The sequence below is a fragment of the Erpetoichthys calabaricus genome, chromosome 13 (genome assembly GCF_900747795.2).
Source record: "Erpetoichthys calabaricus chromosome 13, fErpCal1.3, whole genome shotgun sequence".
Lineage (NCBI taxonomy): Eukaryota > Metazoa > Chordata > Cladistia > Polypteriformes > Polypteridae > Erpetoichthys > Erpetoichthys calabaricus.
In genome coordinates this window covers 132656050-132668591 of record NC_041406.2, presented here as the reverse complement: position 1 = coordinate 132668591, position 12542 = coordinate 132656050, and the positions used below count along the sequence as shown (strand labels likewise).

Genomic DNA, 12542 nt, shown 5'->3' with positions numbered 1-12542 from the left:
TAAGGGGGCACTTAATCATCACAGGCTAACACTAAGTCAGTTACGTTTCAGGGATATCAATCTGTCCAGTTAGGAAGCATAAGCAGTTGTGAATCATCTTCTCCTGCTTTGGTGCAAATGGAAGTGACAAAAGGCACAATGGAGAGGCAACAGCAAGAAAACCACTAAAATGGGAATGATTTTGCTGTTGGTAGCTACAGCCAATTGCTCTCTGCTTATCCTTCCTGATTGATTCTTCTCTAGATTGGCATTTTGCTAGTGTCTTTTTCACTACTGGTAGCACGTTCACTTACATGCAGCAGATTTAGGTTGCACAGGTAGTCCAGCTACTCCAGGATGGCACATCCATACGTGCCGTTGCAAGGTTTCCTGTGTCTCCCTGCACAGTCTCAAGAGCACAGAGGAGATACCAGGAGAAGGGCCGTTATATCAGGACAGCTGGACAGGGCCATTGAAGGGCATTAACCCAGCAGCAGGACTGGGAATCTTCTCCTTTCTGCAAGGAACAGGAGGAGCACTGCCAGTGCCCTACAAAATGACCTCCAACTGGCTACTGGTGTGCATGTTTTTGACCAAACTGTTAGAAACAGGCTCCATGAGGGTGGCCCAGTGATCTCTAGCGGGACCTGTGCTCACAGCCCCTCACCATGCAGCTTGATTGGCATTTGCCAGAAAAATACCATAATTGGCAGATCTGCCATTGGCGCCCTGTTCTTTTCACAGATGAGAGCAGGTTCACACTGTGCACATGTCACAGACATGAAAGAGTCTGGAGACACCATGGTGAATATTATGCATTTGGTGGAGAGGTCAGTGAAGGTCTGGGGAGGCATATTCTTGGAGGGTGACACAGAACTCCACGTGTTAGGCAACAGTACCTTGACTGCTTTTAAGTACTAGGATGAAATCCTTAGAGCCACTGTCAGATCTTAGGCTCGTGCAGTGGGCCCTGGGTTCTTCCTGTTGTAGGACAATGCCCAGCCTCACGTGTCCAGGCAGTGTGTAGGCAGTTTCTGGATGACAAAGACATTGATGCCATTGACTGGACCACACGTTCCCCAAACGGGAATCCAACTGAAAAATGCCGCCAAGTAGCACCACAGACTGTCCAATAGTTCACTGATGCCCTGATCCAGGTCTATGAGGAGATCCCCCTGGACACCATCTGCCATCTAATCAGGAGCATGCCCAGACATTGTTGGCAGCACATACAGGCATGCTATGCTGAGGCCATACACACTACTGAGTCACATTATGAGCTGCCATAATAAAATTCATGCAAGTTGGATCAGCCTGTGATTTCAATTTTTGATTTTGATTGTAAGTGTGATGTTGCATCCAGCCCTAAATGGGTGGGTGATTTTGCATTCCACTGACCACTGCTACATCATTTTGCTCTTAACGAATTACACAATATTACTCAGTATTACTCAGTAAAGAAATACTACTTGAATATTTCGTTCATCGAGATCCAATGTGTGATTTACGTGCTCTCTTAATTTTTTGAGCACTGTGCATATATTTCTTGAGGAGGCGTTGGTTTTTCTTCGAATTAACTTGTTTCAATTGAAAATCACGTTTCTCATTTTTCAGTGCAAGATGATGGTTCTTTAGCAAACTGATTTTTTTCAACCCTTCTTACTAATTTTAACAAGGAGTGCCAATAAAAGTGGAGAGCAATATACAGTATATACACACGTGTGTGTGTGTGTGTGTGTATATATATCTATATATATATATATATATATATATATATATATATATATATATATATATATACACACATAATATATATACACACATAATATATATACACACACATATACTGTACATATATATGTACGCGGGGGCGCGCGCGCACGCACACACACACAGTATTTTCGCTTCACCACTACTGGAGTTTAAGCTGTCATTGACTGTCATGTAGCATACAATTATCAAAACCAAGGCGGTTTAGCTAATTAAGTTACCATTTATCTATTTTGAAAATATATCTGCGTAACCAAAACATCATATGTTTAACTGTTATTTAATTTCACCTTAGTTTGCAACTAATGCATAGACACAGTGTCTGCCGACATGATGTCGTGATATCTAATGAAAATATAAACTGTGACGACGAACTCAGTTACCGCTAACCTCAACTTAAAAACAGTTCTCTTAAATTAAAGCCGAATACAATTATAGCAAAACCTCACCTTCAGCGCATTTCAGCTCGCCTCCGCTCTGTCCTGGAGAACTGCAAACGATACATAACACGTACCTATCCATTCTTCAATGAAAATGGGCATTTAATTGCGCGAACGTCTTAAAGACAGTAAACACATTTCAAATACTTAGTAAAAATGAACATTTCCCGCGTTCTTGTGAAAACGATTTTCCTTTTCCTCGACGTACAGAAAAATACTTCCGATGGTAAACACTGCTTTTCGACTTATTAATTGCCGTGGATAATTATAAAGCAAAAGAAAAAATATTCCTAACACATAATTACGCACGATTAAAAATATTTATATTGGAAACTCTATAAAAGTTTATGTAACCCGTTTTATTTAGTTTTTTAATCAGTTTTAAATAGTAGTTCCTATGTTTGAACAGTGTTTCCTGAAGGATTGTTTAAGGTGTAGGACTAGTTGTCACGCTGAGGTCAAGTGGATTTTTGTTTCAGAAGGAATTAATGGAATGTAGATCATTTAACGCGTATTGGTAGCGTATAACTGTTAATGACCATGGCCAGCTTTACGAAGGCAGCACAAGTAAGAAAAAAAGAATGATTTTGTATGTGTGTTTATTAGTCTTTTGGCGACGCTGTTATTTTCAACACGGGTCGCTTATTTCCTTTTATTTCCCTTTTTCCTGCTGTGTGTATTAAGAGTTTGCGCAGATAAATATAGAATGTTTATTTTCATATCTGAAAAATGATTTGTGAAAGGTATTTAAATAAACTTTGAACTGAGTCTGGAAATTTCTAAAGACATTTAAGTTTGTGGGTCATAATAAAAGTACACAACTTTCAAGTTGATTGTTCAGCGTGAAAATATTACAGTCCAAACGCTACAGGAAAAGAAATTCAAAAATGTTTTTAAAAAAGCGATTTAATACGCTCGACTTAAGAATAAACCAAGTTTTTGTATTTCCCACACTTTAATCTATTTCAGAGAATTCTTACACGCTACCGTTTTACTTATTTGCTGTAGGTCCTGAGATGAAAACGTCATGACCAATATTTTCTTTATCTATATTAACATTTTATTGTTTTAAATGTGTTTTGTACTGTTTGTAAAGGATGGTGAATATAATGTGAAAACGGACAAAAGAATTTTGGAATTTAAAATTTAGATTTGTGGTTTACAATGCATCTTTTCACTGGCGTTTCACAGCTTTGAAAAGGGGTATGTATGGTCTGCACCTCGCTATATTAAAAATGCTTTAAGTTGCCTCACATTTTTATGCAATTGTTTTGTTCACCCCACTGAATTAAAGCTGAAAGTCTGCACTTCAACTGCATCTGAGTTGTTTCATTTAAAATTTATTGTGGTAATGTACAGAACTAAAATTAGAAAAAAGTCTTTGTCCAAATATTTATGGACCTAACTGTATGACATTTCCCATTTTGCTGTGTGCCAAGTGTGCAGGGTTTTCCTCTATGGTAAAACAATTATAACATGCATTTGTGCAGTAATGTGCCCTGCACATTAATATCATGTAAAGGCCAAAAATATCACTAATAAATTCACCGGCATCTCTAAATTTGCTCAGTGTGTGCGGATGGATTGGCTAACGCTCTGGTACTGTGTTTTGCCTAGCATGCGCTGCTACTGGGTGTGTCCAATATCCCCATGACTTTAACACTAGATTTTGTGAGCTCAGTAGGTGGACAGCCTATTTATGAAAACTGTATAGGTTAATAAACGGGCCCATCCCATTATCTGTGAAGACACGTTCACATATTTATTGGACTGTATTATCCAATATATTTAATGTTTAGTTCCACATTGTTTACCTACTACAACCTTAAAATGACCAGTAAAAAGTGTGTGAATGCATCAATCACAAGAAGCGTTACCAAATAAAATATTCAGTTTTCTGCAGTCCATTTTGCAGATAGACATCTAAGGTATCAATTTAGGCACTGTGTCATAACATGACTTTCCAGAGTCAAGTCAGTTCTACTCTTGCACATTTTGTTCAGATTCAAATGGATAGAATTTGGTCAAATTAATCTTAGATGAATGGTGCACCAAGTGTGGCTAGTCATTTATTTAGCTTTTTTCTTTGATCACAAAAATTGTTTGTGTATTAAAATTCTTAAAGGAAAAAATATGAGACAAGCTAGGTAGGCTTTGTTCTTTATCTCTGTGGTTTTCAAACTCGGAGCTACAGCAGTCCTGGCAAGGTTGGCATAATTTTAAATAGGATAAAAAATGTGTCCAGTATCAGATAATGTCTTTAAATTGTCTCAGATACTTTTTTACATAAGCATAACTTTAAAAAGTTATTTTATTGTTGCATAAAAGTAGTCCTATATCAGTACAGTTATTTACTAGAGCTACGGTTCTCAACTCACACAGTTCAGAAGCAGTTTTCAGGTGATGCCTGAGGGAACACAAATAAGTAAATAAATAGATAGAACTTTATCTTACCAGGGAAACATTTGGCTTTTTACAGAAGTTCTTTAAATTAATTAATCCATAAATAGATAGATATACACATTATGATCTGAACACACACCAGAATGACTAAAAAGAAAAAAAGTTAAAAGAAAGAACTTCTGACTTGTGTCACAGTCACAGGCATTATACAGGATGTGTAAAGGATCTCCAATAGCTTTTCTTGACCTACTTCTGCTGAATATTTAGTTGGCTGAAAGTACTATGCATGCTGCCTCATCCTGTCCTTTGAGGCTGAGGGCGTCCCAGCCGGGCAAGGTTCCCAGCTGTCTCTCGCAATGGGTTCCCCACTAGCTACTCCGTTGTAATACACATTTGTATCTACAGGTTATGTAAGGGATCCCTCACCCTCCCTCTGAAATCGTTTACATCCATGTCCTGTAACTTTGAACAGGGGTGCCCCGTGATGAAAGCATTGTTCCAAAATAATTTCATAAATGATGCTTAAAACACAAACATACTGTATTAATTCAGTGGTATTGCAGGTAAGCCACGGCTGACCTCAGACAAAATGCTGTACCCAATCGAAGAGAAGAACCTCCAACAAACCCAATCTCGAGTGCTCCAACAATTGTGCTCAATTCACAGTGGCAACATCACTGGTTAGTTGTGGCTGTTACTGGAAAATATCACCAACCCATGCTCTGACGATCAAGCTCAATTCACTAAGGAGAAAAAGCATTGTTGATTGAACTTCATTCATCTGACACTCTGGTGATCAGTGATCAATCCCCCCACCACCCGGTTTGACGCTCAGGCATGATTCACAGAGGGGGACCACCCCACATCCCTAGTTTGACAATCAGGATAGATTCACCTTGCCTGGTTTGCCATAAATTCTTGAAAATTGACTCATCTGTTGGGTAATACTAAACGGTGTATGGGCTATTCTAATATTGGTGGAGGCATTGGGTGGTAGGGACGGGGATCGAGGTCACGGACACACTGGCATGTCAGAAATTGGATCATAAAAACACAAAAGTTGGGAAACGCTGCATTACATTTACTTATTTGGCTGACACCTTTATCCAAAGCAACTTACAACATTAATCAATAAATAATGAGAAAATTAGTAAACTTCATTCCAAATTTAATGTGTGGTGCTTGCTTGGTCTAATGCTGCATTCCATTTGAAGTGGGAAGTTGGAATTTGAGAGTTCCTAGTCACAACTTTTAACTGAAATGCCCTCTAAAGTTGGATTTCCAACTTGGAAACTCTGGGCTAGTCTGTCAGGTCTGGGTGTGTACAACTTCAAATTATGATGGCAATCCAAAATGGTTATGTACACCACGAACTTTAGTGAAAGCTGTGGTATTATACTGTTTATAAGCACTGTCCATCTTCAATCTGTGGGAACGTTGCTGTGGTGTTTAGATACAGAAGGGCCATTCCATGTCAGATCAACAGATTTTTTTCACCAGTTTCACAAGACCATATCTCAAGAACTAAACCACCTAGCAGGCTCAAATGCTGCATACTGGTACCTTTATTTAGTGCATCCAGAAAGCATTCATAGCACATAACTTTTTCCACATTTTGTTATGTTACAGCCTTATTTCAAAATGGATTAAATTCATTTTTTTCCTTAGAATTCTACACACAACACCCCATAATGACAACGTGAAAAAAGTTTACTTGAGGTTTTTGCAAATTTATTAAAAATGAAAAAACTGAGAAATCACATGTACATACAGTGGTGTGAAAAACTATTTGCCCCCTTCCTGATTTCTTATTCTTTTGCATGTTTGTCACACAAAATGTTTCTGATCATCAAACACATTTAACCATTAGTCAAATATAACACAAGTAAACACAAATGCAGTTTGTAAATGGTGGTTTTTATTATTTAGGGAGAAAAAAAAATCCAAACCTACATGGCCCTGTGTGAAAAAGTAATTGCCCCCTGAACCTAATAACTGGTTGGGCCACCCTTAGCAGCAATAACTGCAATCAAGCGTTTGCGATAACTTGCAATGAGTCTGTTACAGCGCTCTGGAGGAATTTTGGCCCACTCATCTTTGCAAAATTGTTGTAATTCAGCTTTATTTGAGGGTTTTCTAGCATGAACCGCCTTTTTAAGGTCATGCCATAGCATCTCAATTGGATTCAGGTCAGGACTTTGACTAGGCCACTCCAAAGTCTTCATTTTGTTTTTCTTCAGCCATTCAGAGGTGGATTTGCTGGTGTGTTTTGGGTCATTGTCCTGTTGCAGCACCCAAGATCGCTTCAGCTTGAGTTGACGAACAGATGGCCGGACATTCTCCTTCAGGATTTTTTGGTAGACAGTAGAATTCATGGTTCCATCTATCACAGCAAGCCTTCCAGGTCCTGAAGCAGCAAAACAACAAAAACCCCAGACCATCACACTACCACCACCATATTTTACTGTTGGTATGATGTTCTTTTTCTGAAATGCTGTGTTCCTTTTACGCCAGATGTAACGGGACATTTGCCTTCCAAAAAGTTCAACTTTTGTCTCATCAGTCCACAAGGTGTTTTCCCAAAAGTCTTGGCAATCATTGAGATGTTTCTTAGCAAAATTGAGACGAGCCCTAATGTTCTTTTTGCTTAACAGTGGTTTGCGTCTTGGAAATCTGCCATGCAGGCCGTTTTTGCCCAGTCTCTTTCTTATGGTGGAGTCGTGAACACTGACCTTAATTGAGGCAAGTGAGGCCTGCAGTTCTTTAGACGTTGTCCTGGGGTCTTTTGTGACCTCTCGGATGAGTCGTCTCTGCGCTCTTGGGGTAATTTTGGTCGGCCGGCCACTCCTGGGAAGGTTCACCACTGTTCCATGTTTTTGCCATTTGTGGATAATGGCTCTCACTGTGGTTCGCTGGAGTCCCAAAGCTTTAGAAATGGCTTTATAACCTTTACCAGACTGATAGATCTCAATTACTTCTGTTCTCATTTGTTCCTGAATTTCTTTGGATCTTGGCATGATGTCTAGCTTTTGAGGTGCTTTTGGTCTACTTCTCTGTGTCAGGCAGCTCCTATTTAAGTGATTTCTTGATTGAAACAGGTGTGGCAGTAATCAGGCCTGGGGGTGGCTACGGAAATTGAACTCAGGTGTGATACACCACAGTTAGGTTATTTTTTAACAAGGGGGCAATTACTTTTTCACACAGGGCCATGTAGGTTTGGATTTTTTTTCTCCCTAAATAATAAAAACCATCATTTAAAAACTGCATTTTGTGTTTACTTGTGTTATATTTGACTAATGGTTAAATGTGTTTGATGATCAGAAACATTTTGTGTGACAAACATGCAAAAGAATAAGAAATCAGGAAGGGGGCAAATAGTTTTTCACACCACTGTAAGTATTCACAGCCTTTGCTCAATACTTTGTAGATACACCTTTGCCAGCAATTACAGCCTCAAGTCTTTTTGAATATGATGCCACAAGCTTGGCACACCTATCCTTGGCCAGTTTCGCCCATTCCTCTTTGCAGCACCTCTCAAGCTCCATCGGGTTGGATGGGAAGCGTCGGTGCACAGCCATTTTAAGATCGCTCCAGAGATCTTCAATCGGATTCAAGTCTGGACTCTGGCTGGGCCACTCAAGGACATTCACAGAGTTGTCCTGAAGCCACTCTTTTGATATCTTGGCTGTGTGCTTAGGGTCGTTGTCCTGCTGAAAGATGAACTGTTGCCCCAGTCTGAGGTCAAGAGTGCTCTGGAGCAGGATTTCATCCAGGATGTCTCTGTACATTGCTGCAGTCATTTTTCCCTTTATCCTGACTAGTCTCCCAGTCCCTGCCACTGAAAAACATCCCCACAGCATGATGCTGCCACCACCATGCTTCACTGTAGGGATGGTATTGGCCTGGTGATGAGCGGTTCCTGGTTTCCTCCAAACGTGACGCCTGGCATTCACACCAAAGAGTTCAGTCTTTGTCTCATCAGACCAGAGAATTTTCTTTCTCATGGTCTGAGAGTCCTTCAGGTGCCTTTTGGCAAACTCCAGGCGGGCTGCCATGTGCCTTTTACTAAGGAGTGGCTTCTGTCTGGCCACTCTACCATACAGACCTGATTGGTGGATTGCTGCAGAGATGGTTGTCCTTGTGGAAGGTTCTCCTCTCTCCACAGAGGACCTCTGGAGCTCTGACAGAGTGACCATTGGGTTCTTGGTCACCTCCCTGACTAAGGCCCTTCTCCCCCGATTGCTCAGTTTAGATGGCAGGCAAGCTCTAGGAAGAGTCCTGGTGGTTTCGAACTTCTTCCACTTACGGATGATGGAGACCACTGTGCTCATTGGGACCTTCAAAGCAGCAGAAATTTTTCTGTAACCTTCCCCAGATTTGTGCCTCGAGACAATCCTGTCTCGGAGGTCTACAGATAATTCCTTTGACTCTCAAGGATGATCAGGGGAAACAGGGTGCACCTGAGCTCAATTTTGAGCTTCATGGCAAAGGCTGTGAATACTTATGTACATGTGCTTTCTCAATTTTTTTATTTTTAATAAATTTGCAAAAATCTCAAGTAAACTTTTTTCACATTGTTATTATGGGATGTTGTGTGTAGAATTCTGAGGAAAAAAATGAATTTAATCCATTTTGGAATAAGGCTGTAACATAAGAAAATGTGGAAAAGGTGATGCGCTGTGAATACTTTCCAGATGCACTGTAGGTATAGTACGTAACTGTTTGGTTCAAATGACACCACTTGGTAACAGCAGACCTTCAGAACTGTGGAAAAAAAATATATAGCATCTTTGGCTTTGCCATGTTTAGACTTTCAGAAAGCATGCTTCTAACCGATACATCCTGCTCAGATTGTTTCCGTGTTTATATACCTACACAGGGCTTTTCAACAGGTTATAAACAACAAGAAACTGTATCAGATTTTGACCAGCAGACCTCTCAAATGTGAAAGAATCATTTTGGGTCTAATTTTCAGACCAGCTTAATGTAATGTGGGAATGTCCAGACATTTTAAAAATATTTTTTCCCACATCCTACATGGTCCCTTCTTTCTCAAAAAACATTTGTTACTTTTCTTATGCAAATTTTTCATTGTTATTTTCCATTCTAAACATGGGTTAAATTCACCATTTGTCAGTAATGGTAATCATCAAGTTTTTCATCACTAACTTAAATATAGGCTTAATGGGGAAAAAAAATAAATCGCCAGAGGCACATTAAGCACAACACATGAACAACAGCTGGTTGATTTATCATTAAAAATAAGAGTAAGTAAAATGAAATGTTAACGTCTTGGTATTGCAAAAGCAGGAATGTGACCCATTTCATTTCTGTTTCAATTGAATTGCAGAGTGTAGGGCATGTTTGTGTTTTAGAGCAAGATGGTACTTCCTCCCACTGACCGTTGTAGGTGCACTTAGCAGTGACACACTGTAATGACACATAACAAATACCGTCTCTAGGTGGCCAATGGAAAGACTGTGCAGGATAGTTTGGATGCATGAAACACATCAGGATGTCTGATTCCGCTTCTCTCTTGTCACGAATCACACCAATACAGCTTCTGATCATACATGCTCCCAACATAGCTTCCAATAGGACACTTGTCTAATGTGAGGTACACATCTGATCAGGAATGTGATCGTGAGAGCTAGGATCTCAGCTGCTGCTTCAGTGGTGAATATTCAGACAATCAAGTGACTGTCTTCACCAGACACCCAGCTGACTTTGAGTTTGCCATCTTCTGTAGGGATGTAACAGCGGTATTCTCGAGTACCAGATACTCTTTTGGCCATAAAGAATCTCATTCTCTGTTCAGGAACATCAGATAGGACATCATCATTTGATATGAAAAAAATTTGACCTTTTTGATAACTGATTGAAAACTCAATGATTACCTTTATTGATACATAGTGCAATTGGCCTATGTTTAGGATGTAAATTACACAATAAAGATTTGCATAAGAAAAGTAAGGTCCGTGTCTTGTGAAAGTAGGGACAATGTAGAATAAATGTAAAGTACTATAAAAATTATGTGCACATTCCCACATGCCACTAGGGTGCTCTGAATGTGAAACCCAATCTCATATTGGATTTGAGATTTCTGTTCTTCAAACCTTGATAGTTACTTTACTGTTTATTGCTTTTTGAGAAACCCTATATAGTTATCTGAATAAGGCAAACAATTTAAAGTCAATGTTGGTTAAAAATGTGTTTCTGAGGCCTAAACACAGCCAAGCCAAAAACTCAAATTCAATTTTGGTCAGTTTCAAGGGGATGCTTTGACCTTACACAGTCATCTGGGCCAAATGTTTTAATTTTGTCACATACTATACCAATTAATGTACCAGCATGCAAACTCTGAGCGTGCTCTGTGGTTTGGTTACTGAGTTATGGACTTGTGAAATTTGATGAAAAAAATTATTCCGGATAAAATCGACACAACCCTCCCCTTGGTAAACTGGCTGTGTATTGGAAAGTATTGATCTTGCATCAAAAAAAATTGCAAGGTATCTTCTAAATAACAAAGGTACACCTGGTAATTTTTCCAGAATTGTTTGAATCCAAAGTGCATGGGCCATTGATTGATTTGACATGGACTGATACACAAAATACCACGTAATGCGCTATCACCTGCTATTTATTTGGATGGAGCAAGCACAACAGAGGTTTTCCTGGACACGTTCATATTGGTTTTCCAAATGTTTTACTGGAACCTGGTCAACTTCCCAGCTTCAATGTCCAACATCTGAGACAAATGGAACGTGGCATAAGTTAGGAAATAGTGAAAAACATCCCTTATATAACCACAATTATAATCTAAACAAGACATAAACATAGTAATCCTTAATGAACAACAACAAAATGTACTAGGTGAGACATAAAAATAACTGGATTGATAAAAAAATATATTTATTGATGAATTACAGCATTCTAAACATTGTCACCTTCTATATACGTCCCCTACCAATCTCTACACTGCTTCATATTTATCTTCCATTGATTGAAACAGTGCTGGAAGTCTTCTTGCTTGAGGCTCTTCAATAGGCTTGCCGTTTCTGTCTTCACTTTATCCATTGAAGAAATATGTGTTCCCTTCAGGTCACTTTTGATCTTCGGGAACAAGTAAAAATCACAGGGAGCTAAATTGGGCGAATACGGAGGATGATTGCAGACAGGAATGTTTTTGTCAGTGAAAAACTACTTTATGGAAAAAGAATATTTGTGAGAAATTTGATGTTGATTCGCTATTTGATTTTTTTTTTTTTTTTCCCCACCTAACATTATCGTGGCAACTCGTGTACCGATTGTTGTGCAAATACTGACTGGGCTTTTCACAGGATACACCTAGCAGGTTGGCGGTTTGAAGGGCATGTATGAGAGGATATAGTTCTATGATTCACGTCTGGCCAACCTCCAGATGGTTTTCCAGGAAAGCCCCAAGCCCAGTCCATTTACTTTTGTGTCTTACCTCTTATTTACATAGCTCCTTCCAAAAAAGGTCTAATTCAAATTGTGGTCAGTAAAAACAAATATAAATAATTAATTAAATTAAGTACACTAAGGATCACAAGGGGTCTCATAACTCCTCACTAAAACATGGCATATGGGAAAAAATTAGAAATGTGCATATGCATAAAAATGTTTGTAAGCAAAGTTCTACGCATTTAGTTTTTTAAATTAAAATCAGTGTGAATTTTAACACAGATGTTCACACCTACAGCCCCACCCTGACTCATCTGAGAGTTTTGCCTATTTAAATATTCATCCATTATCCAACCCGCTGAATCCGAACACAGGGTCACGGTGGTCTCCTGGAGCCAATCCCAGCCAACACAGGGCACAAGGCAGGAACCAATCCCGGGCAGGGTGCCAACCCACCGCAGCTGTTTGAATATGCAAATTAATATAAATAGCCTGTTCCGTTCAGTATTTTGTTAAAAGACAATG

The 12542-nt window shown here is 39.3% G+C and overlaps 2 protein-coding genes across 2 annotated transcripts in view; one reads left to right on the top strand and one right to left on the bottom strand.

Moving 5' to 3' along the window:
• Window positions 1-2451, bottom strand: part of mtbp (MDM2 binding protein) — a 134296-nt gene extending 131845 nt beyond the window's left edge. Inside the window, exon 1 of the mRNA XM_028817753.2 lies at window positions 2199-2451. Coding sequence (XP_028673586.1) covers window positions 2199-2271 — 73 coding nt within the window. The 5' untranslated portion in view covers window positions 2272-2451. The remainder of the gene's footprint in view (window positions 1-2198) is intronic.
• A 139-nt stretch (window positions 2452-2590) lies between these two features.
• The window catches only part of mrpl13 (mitochondrial ribosomal protein L13), a 63163-nt gene continuing 53211 nt past the window's right edge, over window positions 2591-12542 (top strand). Inside the window, exon 1 of the mRNA XM_028817755.2 lies at window positions 2591-2756. Within this exon, the coding sequence (XP_028673588.1) occupies window positions 2724-2756 (33 nt within the window). The 5' untranslated portion in view covers window positions 2591-2723. The remainder of the gene's footprint in view (window positions 2757-12542) is intronic.